Below are 21,743 nucleotides of genomic sequence, written 5' to 3'. Positions count from 1 at the left end.
ACGCTTGCAATGGGGGAATCTCAACTGAACTTGAGCTGTGGTTATGCAACAAGGTGGAGGAATCCACCATGGTGGGAGGGTTTGGGGAGGGGTGGGGAGAACCCAAGTATCTATGTAACTGTGTCACATAATACAATGTAATTAATGAAGTTAAATAATAAATAATTAAAAAAAAAGAGTTGTGGGAGTCCCGGAAGATGCAGAAAGAGAAATTGGCATTAAAGTTGTATTCACTGGAATAAGGGAAAATTTCCCTAATCTAGAGAAAGAATTGGAAAACAACATCCAGGAGGGACACAGAACTCCCAACCGGCTTGACCAAAAGCGATCTTCGTCATGGCACATAATAATCAAGCTCTCTTCAACTGAACATAAGGAAAAGATCCTTAAATGTGCATGTGAAAAGAGTCAACTAACATAAAGGAATGCCAGTTAAACTCACAGGAGATCTTTCACAGGAACCTCTATAGATCAGAAGAGAATGGAGTGACATATTCCAGATGCTAAAAGCAAAAAAATGGTCGGCCCAGGATAACATACCTGGCAAAACTTTTCTCCTTTCTCTTTGAAAATGAAATAAAATTCTTCCACAGTAAAGAAAAGTTAAAGGACTTTACCTCTTTCAAACCTGCCCTACAAACGATACTTCAAGATGTTCTCTTGACAGAGAAGAGGAATAGCACCCACCAAAACCAAATGCAAATGTGAAGAACATCCCAGTAAAATAACAACAGAAAACTAAATCAATTAACAATCCATTGCTAAAATGACAGGACCAAACTACTATCCATTAATATTAACCCTGAATGAAAAGGGCTTAAACACACCAATCAAACATCACAGATTAGTAGACTGGATTAAAAAACAAAACCCATCTATTTGTTGCCTACAGGAGACACATTTCACCAACAAAGATCAGCAGAAACTGTATCTCATGGATTTTGATTTTTTTTGTTAGTTTCATCTCTTCAAAACATTTTCTTTCTCACTAAATTCTTCAGTGACTCATAGGCCATACAGTAGCATCATTTTCTTCAAGAAGGTTCTTGATTTTCTTTTTCATTTCTTCAGCGACACATTGATCATTCAGTAGCATGTTATTTAATTTCATGGCATTGCTAATTTCTTTCTTCTTCCGGTTGTTGATTTTGTTTGTGATTTTTCATTTAAGTGGATGTATAATAATGATATAATGGGCCCAGTGCCGTGGCCTAGCGGCTAAAGTCCTCGCCTTGAACGCCCCAGGATCCCTTATGGGCACCAGTTCTAATCCCGGCTGCTCCACTTCCCATCCAGCTCCCTGTTTGTGGCCTGGGAAAGCAGTTGAGGACGGCCCAAAGCTTTGGGACCCTGCACCCACGTGGGAGACCTGGAAGAGGTTCCAGGTTCCCGGCTTCTGATCGGCGCTCACTGGCCCGTTGCAGCTCAGTTGGGGAGTGAATCATCGGACGGAAGATCTTTCTCTCTGTCTCTCCTCCTCTCTGTATATCTGACGTTGTAATAAAAAATAAAAAAGACTCTTAAAAAAAATAATGATGTAATGGAGATTATCATATCTAGTATCATGCTATTTAACTTCATGGCATTTCTGTTGTTGATTTTGTATTGTGACTTTTCATTTAACGGGATTTATAGTAACTGTGTAATGGAGACGATCATAAACAGATGTGGGGATACAATGCAGTATGCATCTCTACTCCCAGACCAAAGATGGACTCCCACTGAAACTGTTTACTATATCTTGATAATAGGATGTTGGACTCTCTGCCATTGTTCATGTTCATAATGATGAATACTGTGTATGAAGAACTATACTATAGTAATAATATAGGGAACTCACTGAGCGGGAAGGGGATTTGGGGAATGTGTAAGGGAAATCCTAGGGCCTATAGAACTGTACCATAAAATTATAATAATAATAAGAAGAAGAAGATGTAAAATTTCAAAAAAATGAATAATTGAATTGACATGAATTGTTTAGGCTAAAACAGCAATGTGTTGTGAAGAATACCTTACAAGATATCAAACATGCAAAAACGTAAATTTTTAGAGGCAATTATACACAGATTCATCTCTTAAGGACAAATTAAAATTAGACTCAGATTTTTAAAAAAACAGCTTAACACCACCTCAAAGTAACATTATATTATTGTATAATTTTAGAACAATAATGAAACATTGTGTTCCTTCTCCAGGGACAATTGAAATTCCTTCTATGCAAGGTTCAATTCCAGAGCTATTTGCTGAACTCTTAACCAGGGCAAAACAATATTCATTGTCTTCATATCTCAGCTCCCAGGTGTGAACGATTTCCATTTTTTCAGTTTAACTCCTCTCTTTTTTTCCACCCACAGAACATTGCTAAATTAGTCCCACACCTGGGTGATCACAAATCTACCTTGTCTAATTTTAACTGATCCTTGATTCTCATCAGCCTTCCCAAATCAGCCTCTAGTCAAGCTCATCTCAACGGCTTTCCTCTAGCACTTTTTTCATCTAATTTCATGCTGTATATACAACTTGGGTCAGTATTAATGGTTTTCTGTAAGTATTAGTAATACAGCATTTAGCTGTAATAAAACCTGAGCTGGCATTATAATTAGTTTATTTAACAGACTTACATGATTTTTGTTTCATTGTAACCCCTTCAGGTGTATCTCAGCCTCAGAAGTTAGTGTAAGTAATAGGTGAGGAAGGCATTAATTTGGTGCCAACATGGGGAAAGGGGAAGGCAAATTTTTTGTCATTAAGTAACAATCTAGGGAAAATTTCAAACTTAAAACTATATCTTCAACTTTAAACTTTTATGGTTAATGAAACACACCAGTCCCCAAAAGACAAATACCACATTTTTTTGCTGATTTATGGTTATTAATGTATAGAGCACAAAAAAATGCAATGTGTATGAGTAAATTTGATATTTAGAAATTTGGTTATTAGTATCTACTTTTGACAATACTCTAGTAAGTTGTCTTTCACTTAATATTGTTGAATTCATCAGCTGGTGAAGGGTTAAGTTTATGATTGTAAAATAGAGAGCATGTTATTGTAAAAACTTAAAATAAGAAATAAGAATGGTGGAAGCAAGTTGGGGGCGGAAGAATAGTGTGGGAGGTATCAATAGGCTTTCAAATCTGTACATATAAATACATAAAATTTGTTTATCTTACATAAATTAGGAATACATTTTTTTTTAAATAAAAAGAGGGCCTGCACAATAGCCTAGTGGCTAAAGTCCTATCCTTGGATGAATTAGGATCCCATATGGGCATCAATTCACGTCCCAGCTATCCCACTGCCCATCCAGTTCCCTGTTTGTGGCCTGGGAAAACAGTAGAGGATGGTGCATGGCCTTGGGACCCTGCACCCATGTGCCGGACCCAGACCAAGCTCCTGGCTTCAGATCAGCTCAATTCTGGCCATTGTGGCCACTTGGGGAGAGAATCATCAGACAGAAGATCTTTGTCTCTGTCTCTCCTTCTCTCTGTAAACTCTGAGTTTCCAATAAAAATAAAAAATAAATCTTACATAAAATAAATGAAGAAGTGAAAAAGTGAATGTGTTCCCTTAGAATCAAGACAGACTATTCTTCTTTAGATGTGTATAATCCTCACTGAATGAGATTTATGACAGGACACAAGTATCTACTTCTTCAGTTGAACTCAATTTTAGCAGGTTCACCTCTACTGATAGTGTCACTCTTTTTCATTATAAGCATGGTGGTCAATAATTCCCGATAACTCTGACACCAGCTGAAATTTCTTGGCTCCTTAAGGTCAGGATAAAGTCCTGAATATCCATGAATGTCCATTAATGTACAGAGCTCTCCTCTGCACTAACACTTTAAGGAAGAATTTACAGTCCATCTAGGCTGTATCAAATGATCATCTTAAAATGAATTTTAGGGCAGACATTTCACTTAGCAATTAAGATAACAGTTAAGCAGCTCATGTCTCACATCAGAATGTTTGGATTTGACTTCTACCTCTAGGTCATGACCCCCTTCTTCCTGATAATGCAGACCCTAAAATGCAGTGTTAAAGCTCAACAAGTGTTGTTCCCACCACCCAAATGGGAGAACTAGACTGAGCTTTTCACTCCTGGCCTTGACCCAAAGGTCATTTACGAAATGAATCCATGGATGACATCTCTCTCCCTCTTTCTCTCTCTGCCTCTCAAATCAAATACACACACACACACACACACACACACACACACACATATATTATACATATATATAATGTTTCTAGGCAAATATATATATATATATATATATATATATATATATATATATATACTAAAGTTACTCTCAACATTTTAACCAATCAAAATGACCTTGTGTTTAGGCATAGAAGCAATACTTTGAGCTTCAGTTCAAGCAGTTGCAAAGTCCAAACTTCAGCATCAATCCTCCGCACACAAGGTATCTTGGTGGCTTTGGAGTGAGTGGTAGTTTGAACAGGCAGATTTATGGGCAATTGTGAAATAGTCCCAGCAGACCTCAGCCCAGGCTGCTGCCTTTGACAGGTTTTCTCTGTGAGAAGAAAGTAGTGGGGCTGGTAGAAAGGAAGAATACCATATGCATATTTATAAATTGCATTTGCTCTTGTCCAAATTATCCATTTGTACAATATATTATATGAACTGAGAGAATACGACTTTACAAAAAGTAGCATTACATGGCTAAGTATTGTAAAACTCCTAAATGTACTATTTTACCTCTGCCTCTCTTTTCCCTAACCATTCCTATATACAACTAAAATAGAACTGTTTTAGGTAATAGCCACTCATTAGAATTCATTAAAATATCTTGAGCGAATTGATGCCATAAGTAATCCCAAAATGCCATACAATTCATACTAAGTATAATATCATTTGTTGTGAAGTTTAATAAAACTATTATAGGAGTATAGTGGATAAAGCCATCAGCTACATTACCAGCATTCCATACAGGCACAGTTTTGCATCTCATTTACTCCACTTATGATCCAGCTCCCTGCTAACGTGTCTGGAAAAGCAGCAGAAGATGGCCTAAGTGCTTAGGCCCCTGTCACACATGGGAGACCCAGAAGCAGCTCTTGGTTCCTGGCTTCAGTCTGGCCCTATCCTGGATGTTGTCTCCCTTTGGGGAGTGAGAAGGAGCAAGGAAGATCTCTGTCTCTCCTTCTCTAATTTGGCTTTCAAATAAATAAATCAAAACTTTAAAATGATTATATTATTACTACAGGCCACATGTAGTTTTGTAGCCTAACTGAAATAAGTTCAAAGACAAATAAATGAATACTTAAAATTGTGGGCTAAATTTTCATAATAGAAACTGACTGGCCAAAAAAAAAAAATTAGTTTTGTGATATTTTTCCCAGATTCTGGAAGAAAGGGAAAAGCATTTAGCAGTAATCTCTCAGCTTGCCTCTTAGCTTGTCACTTGTGCTGCAACAGCAATAGCGTCAGCTGAGAGCAGGCAGAAACACACAGAATCTCAAGCCCTGCCCAAGAACTCCTGAGTCAGATTCTGCATATTAATAACTGCCCAACTCCAGGGAATTTTTCCATGTACCAAGTTTGAAAAACAATAACCTGAATTGTATTAGAAGTCATATTGGCAGCACAGTCAATATTTTATCATCAGCTGCTGTTTAGAAATGTTACTTGTGTAGCATTATTTTAAATAACAAGTTCCTGTTGTTGAGTAAGAACAGGAGTCACTGCTTGTGCATGTTTCAGTGCGCTTGGGTTTCAGCTGAAGAGGGTGACCTGGATGGGAACCTGCTGCCATCTGCACCACCTTTGCCACCTTGTTCGTGATATAGAAGCTCCCTGGTTCACAGCACTGGGCAGCGATGGCTGAAGCTCTTCTTGCTCAAATGCCATCTGATGCAGGATGCCTTCCTTGTACAAATAAGCTCTGTTAAATGTAATTTTTCAGAAGATTTCTGTTTTTTTTTTACCACTGTAGAGTTTAGGCTATCATGTTCCACAGTATGTCCTTTTGAATTACAATACAAATGAATACTCTATTTGTATGAGTATTTGCTTCCTCATTTTTTTCTCTCTCAGCCAGTGAGGACCTGAAAGAATTTGTTTATTTTTCACTATCATCAATCCATGAAATTTATCTTTTACAGGGTTCTAATTTAATTTGAAATTGTCTTTCTCTTTTAAACATATCAAGACCCATTCCAAGTTATCTGTGCCACAAGCATTTTCTATTCACAATTTCTGATCTTTTCCTGATTGATGAAAGAATCTGCAATTTCTCCATGTTGAAGAACATTTCAATGTAATTACTCTTTATGTAGGTAGAGATTAAAAATTGTAATACCTAAATTGGTAAACGGAACAGAAAATTTAAACAACAAAGAAAATAATCCAAGACTTCAAGTGCTCACAGGTCCACTTTCTCCATCACTATTTATGACATCTCAATCTCATTATTTTTTGGGAGCCATTTAATGCAAAGAGCTTTGCTGTATCATGCAGATAAAAGGTCAATTCCGACCATTTCCTGTCTGTACTATGTCCTTTCAGGGCTTGGTTTTTGTGTGTATGGGGCATGATGGGCTGTTTCTGGGACTAATGCTGGAGGGCAGAGTTCTCACTGTGAGTTGACAGGTAATCCGCATGCTCCTAGTGCAGAGTTGTGGCTCTTACCCGCCCCTGGATTGGTCCCCATATGTCTACTGGTACATTCACTGTTCCTTTCTTCTCCTGTGTCTTTACACTCACGTCTCATCCCTGGGACTTTACAATATTTTATTTTATCCTCTACAATGTTCATTGAAATTTCTGGATCTTTCATTTGTTGAATACAGGCCATGTAGAACCAAAAGCATCAACTCCCAGTGTAATTCTAAACATCTCCCTTGAGACTGGCTCCTGTGAAATGAACTCTATGGCATTAATTCTCAAGGATCATCTAGGAACATTTTTAATTAAATGAGGTCTTGTGTCACATCAGGGACACACATTTACACAGTAAGGGAATGATAGAGATCTAGCATCACTTTTAAGAAATCCCCCCATCAGGTGATTCAACAGGTAGTCTGAATGAAGTAACATTATCAGGTGGTTCAGCTTTCCCAACAGTTACCTTGTTGCAGAGAACCAGAGAGATCAAACCAGACATGAGTGTAGCATGTTCAGGAGAAGTCTTTATTTGCCAAGCTCGGCAACAGTAAAGCTGCTACATTCTAGGAACCACCACACCACATGGCCAAAGCCAGCGGTTTTTAATTTCTCATTAACATGCAGCAGCGAGGGATTTCAAGCCAACTCAGGTGTTACAAATCAATCAGCTTGCATCTTAGGCTAATCAGGTACAGAAGCAGGTAGCTGTGTTTATCCATACTCAATGCCGAATACTACTTTGGGGTGCCAGCTGAACCCTACTACAATCTGAGTATGTCTACATCCCTCTTCCCCACAGTGAAAGCGGGTAATGATCACTCATCTCTGAATTTATCTTGCCTTCTCTTATCTAGTCCTTCAAAGGCCTTCAACTTCAGCTTTCTCTTTTCCCCAGATGATGCATGCCCTGTGCTTTCATCTGAGACCAAGATGATAGGTTCTAGGAGAGAAAGAGTCATACTGCTGGGGAAAAACAGATCAAAAACATTACAAAACACTTTCTACTTTACATATCCTGCTGCATGTAACATCAGCTAGAAAATAAAAATTTAAGCTATTAGGTCCCCCCAATTCGTTCAATGTCATACATACAAACATTTCATTTTAGGTAACTGACATCCAGATGGATTGAATCCTCCAAAATCATACTTAGCAACTGGCATCACAGATACTGTAAGCAGGCAGTGCTGTGGTTTGGCAGTGGTTTGATAGCTTTCTCCCTTGTCAGATTCAAATTCTAGAGGAGCTGAGCCATGTTTGATGCACCCTATGGTAACACTACCTAATAAAGAATTTGTAAACATATATTGGATTAATTTCTGAATGCATAAATTATGTTATACTGTGCAATTTTATAAAATATAAAATTGATTGATAGTAATTTTTCCTACAAACTTAAATTATGAACATTATAATTTCCTTCCTTATGTGGTTCTCGATTTTAAACTATTTTTCATCATAATACTGGACACGATCAAAATGATTTAATTTTATAAAATATGTACAGAGAGAAATTGAATTGCAGTTCACTTTTTCTTAGTAGAAAACACTTAAGGGATTCATTTGGAAATTTAAAAATTGTAGAAAATTACAATCATTTTAAAATACAGTCTATGAACTCCAAGTTGTTGTTTATCATCTATACATACATAGTTCACAAGAAATTATCTGGCTTTAGCATATTTCTAAGGCTCTTAGATGTCATAAGATAATATAAAAGTATATATCAAGGAATTAAAATTCTAATTTTTGAGAAAAAGAGTCTAACATTATAGATTTGCCTAAAAGCAGAAGGAAAACCTTTTTAGAACTAGGTAGCTCTTGGTTCAAGTTATGACATTATAATGATTATATCTTTCCAACATAGAACACAGCTGTGGCTATAAGATAATGCTCATTTTTCTTTATTAAATTAAGAATACTGTGGCTATGTTAAAGAGATTTTCTCATTAAAAAGAATGATCATTATTTTACTGGTAATAGATAAGAATCATAGCAAGAAAGAATCATAACAATAACTCCAATGTTGCTAATTTTATCTGCTACTGGAATTCAGAAGTCAATTTATGTCATATCCCCTCTAAATGTAATAGTATTTTGAACAACTTGAGATGTGTGTCTTTGTTGTTATTGATATTTAACATTTTGGAAAAAAAGTCAGAATTTCTTGATAGTATAATATACATAAAATATCTAATCACAACAATAAAATTTTGTTGCAATCAACAATGAATGGGAAGTAGATGCATACTGCACTGTGTCACATCTGCATTTAACAGTATCCATTACACAGTTACTATACATCCCCTTAAACAAAAAACAATAAAACAAATCAACAACAGGAGGAAAAATAGGACATTCACAACACCATGAGGTTAAATAGCATGCTACTAAATGGCCAAAGTACTGCTGAAGAAATGAAAATCAAAAATCATTTTGAAGAAAATGATGCTACTGTATGACCTATGAGTCAGTGAAGAAATTAATTGAAAAAAATTTTTTGAAGAAATGAAAATAAAAACAGAAACATAAAACCCATGAGATATAGCATAGCAGTACTAAAAGGCTACTGATCTTGTATTTTGCATAAAGGCTGTCTTGTATCAAAGAGAACATATGTACTTCTGTGATTGATTTATTTCACTGAGCATAATGGTTTCAAGTTGGTATAATTTTGTTAAAAATGATAGAATTTCCTTCTTTTTAATGCCTGGACAGTATTCCATGGAGCAGATGTACACAGCTTTATTATCCACTCCTCTTTGGATGAGCATTTGGGTTGTTTCCATGTGCTGTTATGAATATTAAACTCAAAATCTCTTTGACATATGTATATCTCATTTCCGTTGGATATATTACCAGAAGCGGGATAGCTGGGTCATACTGCAAACCAATTTTCAGTTCACTTACTAGTCTCCATACTGACTTCCACAGTGGTTGTACTAGCCTATACTCCCACCAACAGTGAGAGGATACCACTCTCCCACATCCATACCAGCAGGTGTTGTTGAGTAGAGTTCTGGTTTTAGGCTAGTCTCACTGGAATTAAGTAGAACTTCAGTGTGATTTTCATTTGTATTTCCCTAACATCTAGGGAGCCCGAGAATTTTTTTATATGTCCATTAGTCATTTGAATTCATTCTTTTGAAAAATATCTATTCATTTCCCTTGCCATTTCTTCACAAGGTTGTTTTGCTGTCACTGACTTTCTGAAGCTCTTTATAAATCCTGGATATTAGTGCAAAGATTCTCTCCCAATCTATTGGTTGCTTCTTCACTTGTTTGATCATTTGCTTTGCAGTGCTGAAGTTTCTTGATGTAATCCCACTTGTTTGACTTTCACTGCCTGTGTGTTTACTGATTTTTCTAAAAAGTCTTTCCCAACTCCTACATCTTGGGGAGTGCTTCGTATGTTTTCCTCTAATAGTTTGATGGTTTCTGGGAGCAGAGTTAAGTCCTTAATCCACTTAGAGCTTGTTTTTGTATAAGGCAACAGTTGGGGAACTTGCTTCTTACTTTTACAGACTGATACCCAATTGTCCTAACAGCATTTGTTGAAAAGACCAGTTTTTCCCCTTATCGTTTTATGTTCTCTTGTCAAAAATTAGTTGGTCTACATGTGTGGACTTCCTTCTGGAATTTCTATTCTGTTCCAATTATCTTTTCTATGTCAGTACCAGACTGCTTTAATGACTACTGCCCTGTAGTAGGTCTTGAGGTCTGGATTTGTGATTCCAGACAAATTTTTATTCCCCATTTTTATTCTTCAGGAAAGTTTAGCTGTTCACAGTCTCTTGTGTTTCCAAATGAACATCTTTAAGCATCTTTTGTAAGGCATGTCTAAAAGAGGCAAATTCTTTGAGTTTTTCTTTACTGTTGAAGAATTTTATTTCATTTTCAAAGACAAAGGAAACCTTTGCTGGGTACATTATTCTGGGATGACAATTTTTTCTTTTAGAATCTAGAACTAATTAGTGCTCTTCTAAATGTTAATCAATTTTTTTCTTCTATGTGTACATTTAAGGATCTTTTCCTTGTGTTCAACAGAAGAGAGCTTGATTATCATGTGTCTTGGTGAAGATCACTTTTGGTCAATCTCATTGGGATATCTTTGTCCTTCCTGCATGATTTTTGCTCATTTCTTCCCCAAATTAGGGAAGTTTTCCCTTATTTCTTCATTGAATATATGTTTAAGCCCAGTTTCTCTTTCTGTAACTCCCATAACTCATTTAAAAAACTGTTTCTTTTTATTGGAAATTTAGATTTACAGAGAGAAGAAGAGGAAGAAAGAAAGATCTCCCATCCACTGTTTCACTCCCCAAGTGCAAGTGCCATAGCTGGGACGATCTGAAATCAGTAGCGAGGAACTTCTTCCAGGTGTCCCACATGACTGCCAGGCCCATTCCCATAAATCTTATGCTTGGGTTTTTAATGGTGTTCTTAACAGCCCAACATGGTAGCCTAGTAGCTAAAGTCTTCATCTTGCAAGTGCTGGGATCTCATATGAGTGCATTTTTGTATCCTGATGGCCACGCTTCCAATCTAGCTCCCTGCTCGTGGCCTGGGAAAGCAGTATAGGATGGTCCAAAGCCTTGGGACCCTGCACCTGCATGAGAGGTCCAGAAGAGGGTCCACAAGTGGGAGATCTTCCTCTCTGTCCTCCTCTTTGTGTACCTCACTTTCCAATAAAAATGAATAAATCTTTTAAAATATGTGGTGTTAATTTTTGAAAAATTTTTTAGCTTGACTCTGTTCTTTTTCCAGCTTTGTGATTGTTTCCCCCATTGTGGCAAGAATATCTTTCAATTCTGACATTCCTTCCTAAGCCTCATTCATTGTCTTATTGAGGTTTTCTACTGAATTTTTAATTTTCTGCATTGTGTCTTTCATTTCTAATGCAGCTTGATTTTGTTTCAGTGTTTCCATTTCCTGTGTGACATAATTCTTAAAATCCTTGAACCCTTATATGTGCTTTTCATTTTTATAAGAGCCTTTATAACAAGATTTTTAAATTATTTTCCCCCATTCTCTTAATGTCTTTTTCAGTTAACTCTGGTTGACAAAGGCTTTTGCTCCTGTGAATGGAGGTGTCTCATCATGTTTCTGTCTTTTCTTTTGCCTTTGGTCATTGCACTTCTGGTTAGCAGTTCCTCTCCTTAGCACCAGTTTCTAAGCTCTGTCACCCAATCTACAAGTCTATTTTATTGATTGCATTTGGTACCCAGTTCTTCATTTGCAATCATCTTTTGACACTCCCTCCACCAACTTTCATTCCTAGGCTCTTGTCCTAGACTTCTACCCTGGTATGCATATTCCCAGCCTGGCTCACCACTCTCCATCTCTTGTGATCCCATATTGTGGCCCCACCACTACCTGAAGAGCCTTCCCCCAGTTCCTGGCTTGAGCAATCCTGGAATTAGTGGGTGTTGGTCTTGCCAGAATTTGCTGGCCTTTAGATGTGAGGGCAGCCCAGATCTATCTGGTGGAACCAATAGTGTGGGAGAGCTGAGAATCGGTGCCTGAACAGGAACCTGAAGTCATCAGGTAGGCATAGGTGAGGCCCCTTTCTGCCTAGTGAAAGGGAAAATCCTCCTCTTTTGTCAGGGCCCCTCACCAAATTCTATCAGGGATCCCTCCATGGCACCAGTTATGTGATTTTCCCTTGGTAATTAAGTTGTTTCACTCTGGCCATGGGCCAAATGGATTCCAGAGTTTCAAAATCAAAAACCAAACCATCTCACAGATAGATTCCTCCTCTGAATCAGAGGGAAGTGAGAGTGAAAATGAAAGTGAATCTCAATTCTTCTCTTCATTACTCTACCCTGCCTTCTAAGCAATGTGACCCAGCAGGGGGGCACCATAGTAAAATGCATACCACTTCAACAGCTGCCCTCCGCTACCACCTTTGTTAAACTGGCTTGCAACCTAGGGCCGGGGAATCTAGGGGCACAACTCATTGACATCAGTTGACCACCATCACTGTAGCATGCACTGACTTTGAGCCCCCGGTATAATCTACCACTCTGCCCTACCCTCACACTGCACTACAAGCTGCTTCTAGTTCCCCTGGCTCTTGCCTTGTGGATCTGTCTGGTCAAGGAGGCTCTGTCAAAACCGTATCCTTGGAGCTCTGCTGAAGTTTCTGTTCTAGGTGCAGGAAAGCCAACCTCTTCCCTGTCTCCAAGGATATCTGAATCGCATTTTGACACAATCCCAATCAATACAATCTCTTGTCAGGGCCCCTGCTAGTGATACCCCCACAGCCCTTCGACCTTGAGGGAACTGCATGAGGTTGTTCACAAAAATGGCAAACACTTGCGCTTTACTGAGCAGTTGCTTGAAAATGTCACAATTAGTATCAACTACCCCCCAAGACTGGAAGTACGTGGTGAGGGTGTCCTGGGTGCTTGCAGATTTTCTAAAGTGCAAGGCTTTTTTTTTTTTATGATGAGTGTGAAGAGCAAGCCACACACAATAAGGTGGCCACCACAAACTGCACTTCCCTGGCAAGCCTGCAGGGTGAGGTTAAGTGGGCAAATCCACTCATCTAGTCTGTGGGCCCATCTCAGTTTTTTGGTCAGGTAAAGCTTTGTGCCCTTAATGCATGGTGTAAACTGCCTATGGGAGGTGGATCAATGAGTCTTCAGAGGTTGCAACAGAAGGCTACCATGAATATTATTGGCTTTCTTTCTGGAATGACCTAAGCTGTCCAGGATAAATTTGCACATGAGAGTGCTAAAGAGGTCCTGGCTTATGAGTTGGAATGGAAAGGGCTAAATAAGGAACACCATGGTGCTGTCGTTTCTGTGCAGCTTAAGTCCCTAGATGAGTGGATATTGGCCTGCAGGGATATAGGTTCCTATTCTTTTTTTTTTTTTAAAGATTTTATTGTTATTGGAAAGCCGGATATACAGAAAGGAGGAGAGACAGAGAGGAAGATCTTCCATCCGATGATTCACTCCCCAAGTGAGCCGCAACGGGCCGGTATGCGCCGATCCGATGCCGGGACCAGGAACCTCTTCCGGGTCTCCCACGTGGGTGCAGTGTCCCAATGCATTGGGCCGTCCTCGACTGCTTTTCCAGGCCACAAGCAGGGAGCTGGATGGGAAGTGGAGCTGCCGGGATAAGAACCGGCACCCATATGGGATCCCGGGGCGTTCAAGGCGAGTACTTGAGCCGCTAGGCCACGCCGCCGGGCCCGGTTCCTATTCTTCTTAGACTGAGAAATTTTCCCATGCCTTTGCAGCTGTGGTCCATGTTCAAAGTCCCACAGACTCAGATGAGCCACTCTGTGCTAGGATTGTGGAGGTCAAATGTACATGAGACACAGCTATCCTCACATGGCTTCTCATTCCCGTACTTCCATGCCCGGTCCTGGGCTCCCGCCCTCTGCTCCCTGACTGGTGTGACCTTGCCACCAAAAGGGGTTTCACTGGTTTAAGGATTGCCAGCCTACGCTACCTCACTACAACAAGGATGGTCATCCTTTAAACAGGCAAAGGGGCGACCCTCAGCCTCTTCCATTGGACAAATCAAATGGAAATAAGTTCCCCAGGCGTCTATTGGACTATCCCCTTTGAATCTTTTGCTAAGCCCCACTTACATCTATAGATACATGGTAAGGTTTTTAAAGGTATAGCAGAATTAGGTGCTGATGTAACCATCTTGCATGAGGAGGAAATCCTCCCTAAGTGGGAAACCACATGAGAGCCATAGGTCAGAGGGGTGACCAGCCTTACCCCAGGCTGCCAGTTCAATTATATGATATTGAGGGACCCTGATGGGCATGAAGTTCATATCAGCCATTGATAGGTGGGTGCCTAAGTAATAGTATCTTCAGCCACTATCTAACAGGTGAGAGTATCCCCAACGTTCGGGCCTACCTTTTGTTGTGTTTTCTTATGATGGGCCTGCCTCGTTCTCTTAAAACCACAACAGCCCCACCTATACTGTGGTCATGTTTTGCTTCAAGTATGCTACTTATCATGTCAGAGACTTCCCCTATAATCCTAAAGGCCAGGACATAGTTGAAAAAAACACACCAAGACCTTAAAAATATGTTTGAAAGTCAGAGGGGGGTATATACTACTCCCATGAATGCATTAATTTGACTTCATCCACTCTAAATTTTCTTCAGATTTTTTTTCTTCTGGACACTGGAAGCCTCTTACTGGCCCAACACAGTGCCTCTAGTCCATGGAGGGACCTAGCCATTCAAAAGTGGAAGGGTACTGACCCATTACTAACTGTGAGAAGAGGGTTTGCCTGTGTTTTTATAGAAACTGAGCCACAACCTGTGCAGGTACCAGCCCACAATATCAAGACCTGAACCCCACATCAGATGATGCCCCTCTAGCATGACAACTCCAAAAGATCCACCATCAAGGAGACAATGGAAGAGGAGGAGGCCAGCCCCACCCAACAGTGGGTGACATGGGGAGATCTTAAGGGGTTAGTGGATCAGGTTCAGCGACTGTGCCCAATCCCAAATCCCACTGGATCCCTTTTGGTGGTATTGCTGTGTGCAAAATTAATGACCAATAATCAAAAAGCAAGTTCACAACTATAATAGCGCTCTGTTCATTGTCCCCCTGTTTTGGCTGGAGCTTCATTCACCTGGACTGTGAAATGCTCCTTTATTCTCTTCACAATGTGTGACTTCAAGGAAATGTGTCATGGTAGCTTAGGGTAGAGACATGTTTGGTGTGATGAAGAATCTTTAGATAGGGTGAAGCAAAAGAAGCAGATTACAGAGGAAAAATAGGGGTCAGGAAGAAGGTGGGGGGGTACCTGGATCCCTGGACACAGCAAAGCAGCTGTGGTGTCAGAGCAGTGTTGCAGTGGACAGAAAACCACATTAGTGATTAGTAAACAGCAATCCAGACTCCTGCGATCTGGGCTCCAGCATCAGCCAGACATCCAGCAGCGGCCTCTGCTTGGCTCCTGTGGCAGTCAGGTGGGAGCTTGGGGTCACAGGGAGTTCGCAAGGTGAATGCTGTCTGAGACCTGTCAATCTTGCTGAATAGCTTGGGCCAGTCACAAATGGAGAAAAAGTAGGGGACTTTGGGTGCCATCTTGTGTGGAAAAGCAGAGTACAGAGTTGATGGAACTGCCCAGAGGGGACTCATTTCTGGCTGATCACACAAAACTCATCCAGTTGGAGGGTAGCACCAGCTTTGCTCCCTTCAGAGTCTATGTGGTCCTAGGAGCTAAAAGCCAGCAGCTCCAATTCTCCAGCAACGCCCCACTGGGTGCCATCTTGTGTAATAGGGCAGCAAGTGTAGATTTCAAGTGAAGATCCAGAGTGGGCTTGTTTCTAGATAATTGCACTGAGCTGAGCCCACAGAGAAAGCAGCACCAGCCTTGCATTGTGCAGGGTCTGTGTGGTCCCTGGAGCTGACAGCTGACAGCCCCAGATCCCTGTTGGTGCCCTTAATGGCACCATCTTACACAGACGTGCAAGGGCTCAGAGTATTGATAAACTGCACGAGGAGCAGTGGTAAACTGCAAGCGCCGAATCAGTAGCTTTCAGATGTCAGTGTCACAGAACCAGGCACTGGCACTGTTAGAAGGGAGGACAGCTGAGCTGCCCAAGCGCTAAGCTGCTAACAAAATCACCTCCGTCTTATAGCACTGCACAAGCTCTGCAAAATAAATAAATAAATAAATAGTAAAACAGCCCTGTCATGGCACACTACCAACTCCACCCAAAATAATTCCAGGAGGAACACAGACATATTGGTCAGCAGGTGTGGACAAGATCAGTGTTGCCAACAAGATCAGTGCCACTGAAAAAGCAGGTATTCAGGATAACTGGTGTTTTCCAAATCCAGGGCACTGACTGAACATAGAAATCAACTCGTAGACCTGCAGGTAATACATCTTAGAAATTTGCACGAAGGAGAAGAATCTGCTAACCAGAATGGCAATGACAAAAGGTAAAAGAAAAGACAGAGGCACTATGAATGTTACTGAAGACTCTCCAGCAAAGGAGCAAAAGCCTTGACCACCTTCAGAATTAACTGAGGAAGACACCGAGAAAATGGGGGACACAGAATTTAGAAAACTCATTATAAAGCTTCTGATCAACAATGAGAAGTACATACAAGAGTTCAAAGAATTTAAGGAATACATTACACTGGAAATAGCAGTAATGAATCAAATGAAGGCTGATATATCAGAAATTAAAAACACAGTGGAGCAAATTAAAAGTACAATAGAGAGTCACAATGTGTGGCTTGCTTGGCCCCATACATGGTTCAAAGAAACCACTTGTACATTTTGAATCATACAGCCTTTAATAAGGTTAGTGGTATTTGCTATTTAATTACATATGGCTTAATATGTCTTTTGAAATCTTTGTAACAAGAGTGATACCAGTGCTGTGGATTCCAGTCCAGCCAAATGGTGAGTGAGAGGAACCCTGGGAGCAAGCATACAAGATCCTCTCTTTCAGACTACACTGCACCCAACATGCACTTGGCCTCATTTTCACTGCTGCTGCTTCCATCATGGCCACGGTGGCTGCCACTGTCTTTGCTGTCCCTGACACAGACCATCTGGACTGCAAAAAATATAAATAGTAAAATCATGCTAACCATCTTTGCCTTTGGAACTCAAATTAGGCCAATTTACTTATAGGCTACCATCCTAGCTCTCCAAAAGAAATTGGACTTAAATCAATGACAATTAGCATTGTTGTGGCAGGCATTCTGCCTGCAGTGTGATGCAAGAACAGATGGTATTCATGTGTTGAATTTTGTCCTCCGGTGTGTGTTCCAACATCTTAGGGTCACAGAACAAAATGTCACCCTTTTGGTGTAAGCCTTGGTGGCAGAATTTGTTCCAAGAGCAGAGGGGGGAGATGGATCTCACCCATAGATTTCTGCCTACTTGGATTATGTGGGAGGGCCTAGGCTTTTAGCACACCATGTCCCCAGAGGAACCCCATGACAACGGTTTTGGAGAAGCAAGACCTGAACGTGGTCTAGTCACTGGCCTTACATGTGAGAGCAGTGGGATGCACCCCAGTCTCTCTTCTGTGTCCTTGGATGAGCTGTGCTGGGACTTCCTTGGTAAGTAACTCTGAAAAGTCAGATGTAGTTCACATTACCTGCCAGCCTACCTGGTATACATGACACACATGCTACTTGCCAGTTGTTAGTGTTGTATATTACCTGTGACATGAATGGAGGGTCCAGAGCTATAGATGTGCCTTCTAACCAATTACAGTGTCATTGTTGCATGGGAAGACTGTTGGGTAATGCCCATCTGCCTTCTCCTTTCTTAGGCTATATAAGTTTGTGCTTGCCTTACGACAGACATGCCCAATCACACTATCTCCAGTGGCTCTTGCTGCTGCTGAATACCACTGCATTACCCACTTGGTAGTTGCAGGGTCCTGCTACTTAGGAAATCCCCAAACCTATAGGAGGCCAAGTTGGCACTGTTTTCATGTGGCAGCCTTCCATTTAGTTGCCTTCCAACTTAGTGAAGATGCAGCTTGCTGTTGTCCCTGCAGTGCCACAGCCTTTGCCACAGTACACAAAATGGCACCTGACATGGCACTAGTGGGTCTGCTGGCCATTAGAGCTGAGAGCCTCCAGAACATGTTTGGTTGGAACCCACAGGATACGAAGTTAGTACTATTTTCCTGTGGAAAGAGTGTAATGCCCTGACCTAGAATTGAGTTTTCTCCTGGCTTAGCACATGCACAGCATGAGCATCACTTCAGTCTTTCAGCTTTGCCACAGTGCATATAATAGCACCTGATGTGGCACTGATGGGTTCTGGGTCTGTTGGCTATTAGGCCTGGAAGCCACCTGGATCTATTTTTGTTGGAGCCTGTAGGATGCCAAGTCATGGTCCCCTCATTTTTTTCCTGAGATTCCAATTCCTCCCTTATTTTTAGTCCCAATGCCTTCATGTAGTGCCAGTAGTATCACCTGTTCTAGAAATGATCATGAGATTCAAAAATTTTAGACCACAGAATGAACAGAAGTTCAATTAGTCTTTTACCAGTGTTGTTCAAGTTCTCACTGCCTCTTACTTAAACCTGAAAGTAAATGAATCTTGTCCTCAATGACCATAAAGATGAAATCAACCAGGCAATCCTGAGCAAACATATGCAGGGAAATGGAGTTCTGAGGTAATCAGTAAGCCAGAAACTAGCTCTGTTCCCAAATATTTCAGAAATACATCTTACAATTTACCCTGATTAAGGTAATTGGGTATTTGGACACTTAAACCACTCTTCAATGACATAATCCTTATATATTTGATAGTCTACTCCCCTTTTAATGCTTAGATTGCAATTTAGCTGTTAATAAAGGTTTTTGGGTCTCATCTAAGTTTCTTAAAGCTACTGAAATGGAATTTCATTACTAATGTTATTAACAGTCATTAATGTGCCTTCCTGTAGTTCTCTCAAAATAACGTATTAGCTACATCTGTGTGATAGAATAATGAGCAAACATAAATGTAGGGTGGACTTTCTATCTAATCCTAAAACCTCTATTTTCTTATAGGTAGAATTAGGTTTTTATGTCTCATTCTAATCCATAAGATTAGGAAAGAAATTGAGCATCCTTGGAATCAAATAGTATAAAATATTTTATTAAATATTCCTATGTATTGATGTTAGTTTGATAAATCACAGTATAAGCCTTGTGTGATCTTCCCAGGCAACCGTACTCTCTGCTGACATATTTTTGATCTAGCTGCAGAATCAGTCTTGTAAAATGTTATATTCAAATCTCTTTTCATGAGACTTTTTTGCGAATTTAATAAAATTGTTCTTGAAACGACAAAGCAATCCCATCTCCCAGAGATTTTTCCCAGGTAACTGTACGATATGTTCCACATAATACTGCCCTTTGGCTATAAAGAAAAGAAAAGCTTAGGATAATGACATAGATCGATGTATCTCATGCCAATATTCTCCAATCTGTAGAAACATATTTATTGGGGTAACTTTGTAATTGTTTTATCTTTGTAATGTTGAAATAAAGTAATTGTCATCAAATTCCTTCATAGAGATAGTAAATAATTTGCCAATGAAGTAATACTCACTTAATAATCCAAAATATGCATCAGTTTTTCTGCTGAGTGCCAGAAAAATAAGTACAGAGTAGTAAAGATTCAGACAGTACAATTCCATAGATGGCAGTAGAATTTATACAGCCAGGGCTTGGGGCAGTAGGGTGGCCAGGGTAAGTTAGATAAATTCCATGATGTAAAATGCAGTAAATAATTTGAGATATTAGATAGTAGTGTACAATTACAAAAATGCTGTTCAAGGAGAAAGAGTATCTTTTTGTATGTGACACTGTGTTGATATAAGAACCTTAAAATTCCATGGGGTCCGGGGGCAATTTCAAAAAAACTACATCACAACACAATCCAGCAAGCCATCCTCATCCCACACAGGAAGGACAGACACATATTCTGCAACACACTGAAACAGTCCCATTCTTCAACTTAATAATGCATGAGATAGTTAAGTACATACCCACACAGAAGCAACATCCAGTCAAATGAACTTAGCAAGTGCCTATCAGTTGCCCTGTGATTGTCATTTATTCTTTGATGCATTACTTACCTTCAAATATCTCCACTGACAAGCACTCCAATAAGCTTCATGTAGAAGACTTTCATGAAACCCTATGGAGTACTCAAACTCCTTTCACAAATGCATTCATTGGTAAAAGGCAACAATTCCTTGGTAAAATTTAAATAAATAGGCTCCCAGCAATGTGCAGATATTTTTGTTCAATAAGAGGAAAATTTATTCTTACGACCAATATAAATTTCTTTGGTGATTCCTTAGTAGAAAGTGCTACTAACCCAATGAAAACTTAAATGTTTTGGGTTCCACTGTGCCAAGAATATTTGTGTGCAGGTACACAAACACACACACACACACACACACACACACACACCTTGTTTTCAAAAGAAAATATTTTTACCTTTGTCTGATCTGCTTTGAAATTTTAGGCAACATGGGCTTTTTGTGCAGGAATATTTCAGGATATTGCTTCATAAATGTGTTGTGAGCAGATACAATATTGCAAGAACTGTGGCTTTAAGAAAAAGAAAAAACAAAATATGTCCTGTTGAATAATTAAGCTTCCAAAGGGTACATTTTTAACTTAATATATGAACACTGATTCTGCAGCAAGGCTTTTAAGCAGAATCTTAAAACTTTCATTTTTATACTTGATTAAAACTGTTTTATGGTATGGTTTATATTTAAAATCCTTTTGAAATGATTTAAATATAGTGCATGCATGCACTATGAGAAAGCATATTTATTGGAATCTTTGCAATGATTTACAGAAGTATCATGCACTATTATTTTAGGTTCGGAATGAAAGCGTACTAGATGAAGATTTCAGCATTTTCCAAAATCAGTCATCTGGGATGATTTAAGTAAAGGTATTTCATAAACTCCTTAAAAAGGATCTGGATTTGTTTCTCTCTTTTAAATATCTTATCCTGTCATCTTCTGCCTGGTGGTGCCAGCATCCGTATGAGTGTTGGTTCTTGCTCCAAAGTGCTCCAACTCTGATCCAGCTCCCTGCTTACAGACTGAGAAAGCAGCAGAAAATGGCTCAAGTCCTTGGGCCTCTCACCCAAGCAGGGAGATACCTGAAAGAAGCTCCTGACTCCCAGGTTCAAACCAGCCCACCTCTGGCCATTGCAGTCATTTGGGAAGTGCATCAGCAGATACAAGATTGTCTCTTACTATGCAAAAAAAAAAAAAAGTATGTGTATTTTATATATATATAAATGATGCTTCTATGTACTCAGAAATTTTGAAGAGTTTATTTTTTATTGAAAAGGCAGAAATACAAAGAGAAGAACAGACAGAAAGATTTTTCCATCTGCTGGTTCACTCCCCAAATGTAGCCACAACAGCCAGAGCTAGAACATTTGAAACCAGCAGCCAGGAGCTTCTTCCAGATCTCTCATGTGGATTTAGGGTCCTAAGATTTTGGGCCATCCTCTACTGTTTTCCCAGGCTATAAGCAGGGACCTAGGTGGAAAGTAGAACAGCCTGGACACAAGTCAGGGCCCATATGGGATCCTGGTGAATGCAAAACAAGGGTATAGCC

The 21,743-nt window shown here is 39.7% G+C and overlaps 1 protein-coding gene across 3 annotated transcripts in view; it reads right to left on the bottom strand.

The window, feature by feature from the left end:
- CNBD1 (cyclic nucleotide binding domain containing 1) overlaps positions 1 to 21,743 on the bottom strand; it is a 442,802-nt gene that overhangs the window by 289,913 nt on the left and 131,146 nt on the right. For 2 of the 3 annotated variants that reach the window (XM_058668395.1, XM_058668393.1), the window contains one exon: positions 20,595 to 20,708. The exons of the other annotated variant lie outside the window; for it this stretch is intronic. In XM_058668395.1, the coding sequence (XP_058524378.1) occupies positions 20,595 to 20,668 (74 nt within the window). In that variant the 5' untranslated portion in view covers positions 20,669 to 20,708. The remainder of the gene's footprint in view (positions 1 to 20,594; positions 20,709 to 21,743) is intronic. 3 annotated transcript variants of the gene reach the window in all.

Source organism: Ochotona princeps, chromosome 9 (assembly GCF_030435755.1).
Source record: "Ochotona princeps isolate mOchPri1 chromosome 9, mOchPri1.hap1, whole genome shotgun sequence".
NCBI lineage: Eukaryota > Metazoa > Chordata > Mammalia > Lagomorpha > Ochotonidae > Ochotona > Ochotona princeps.
This window is presented reverse-complemented; position numbering and strand designations above follow the sequence as displayed.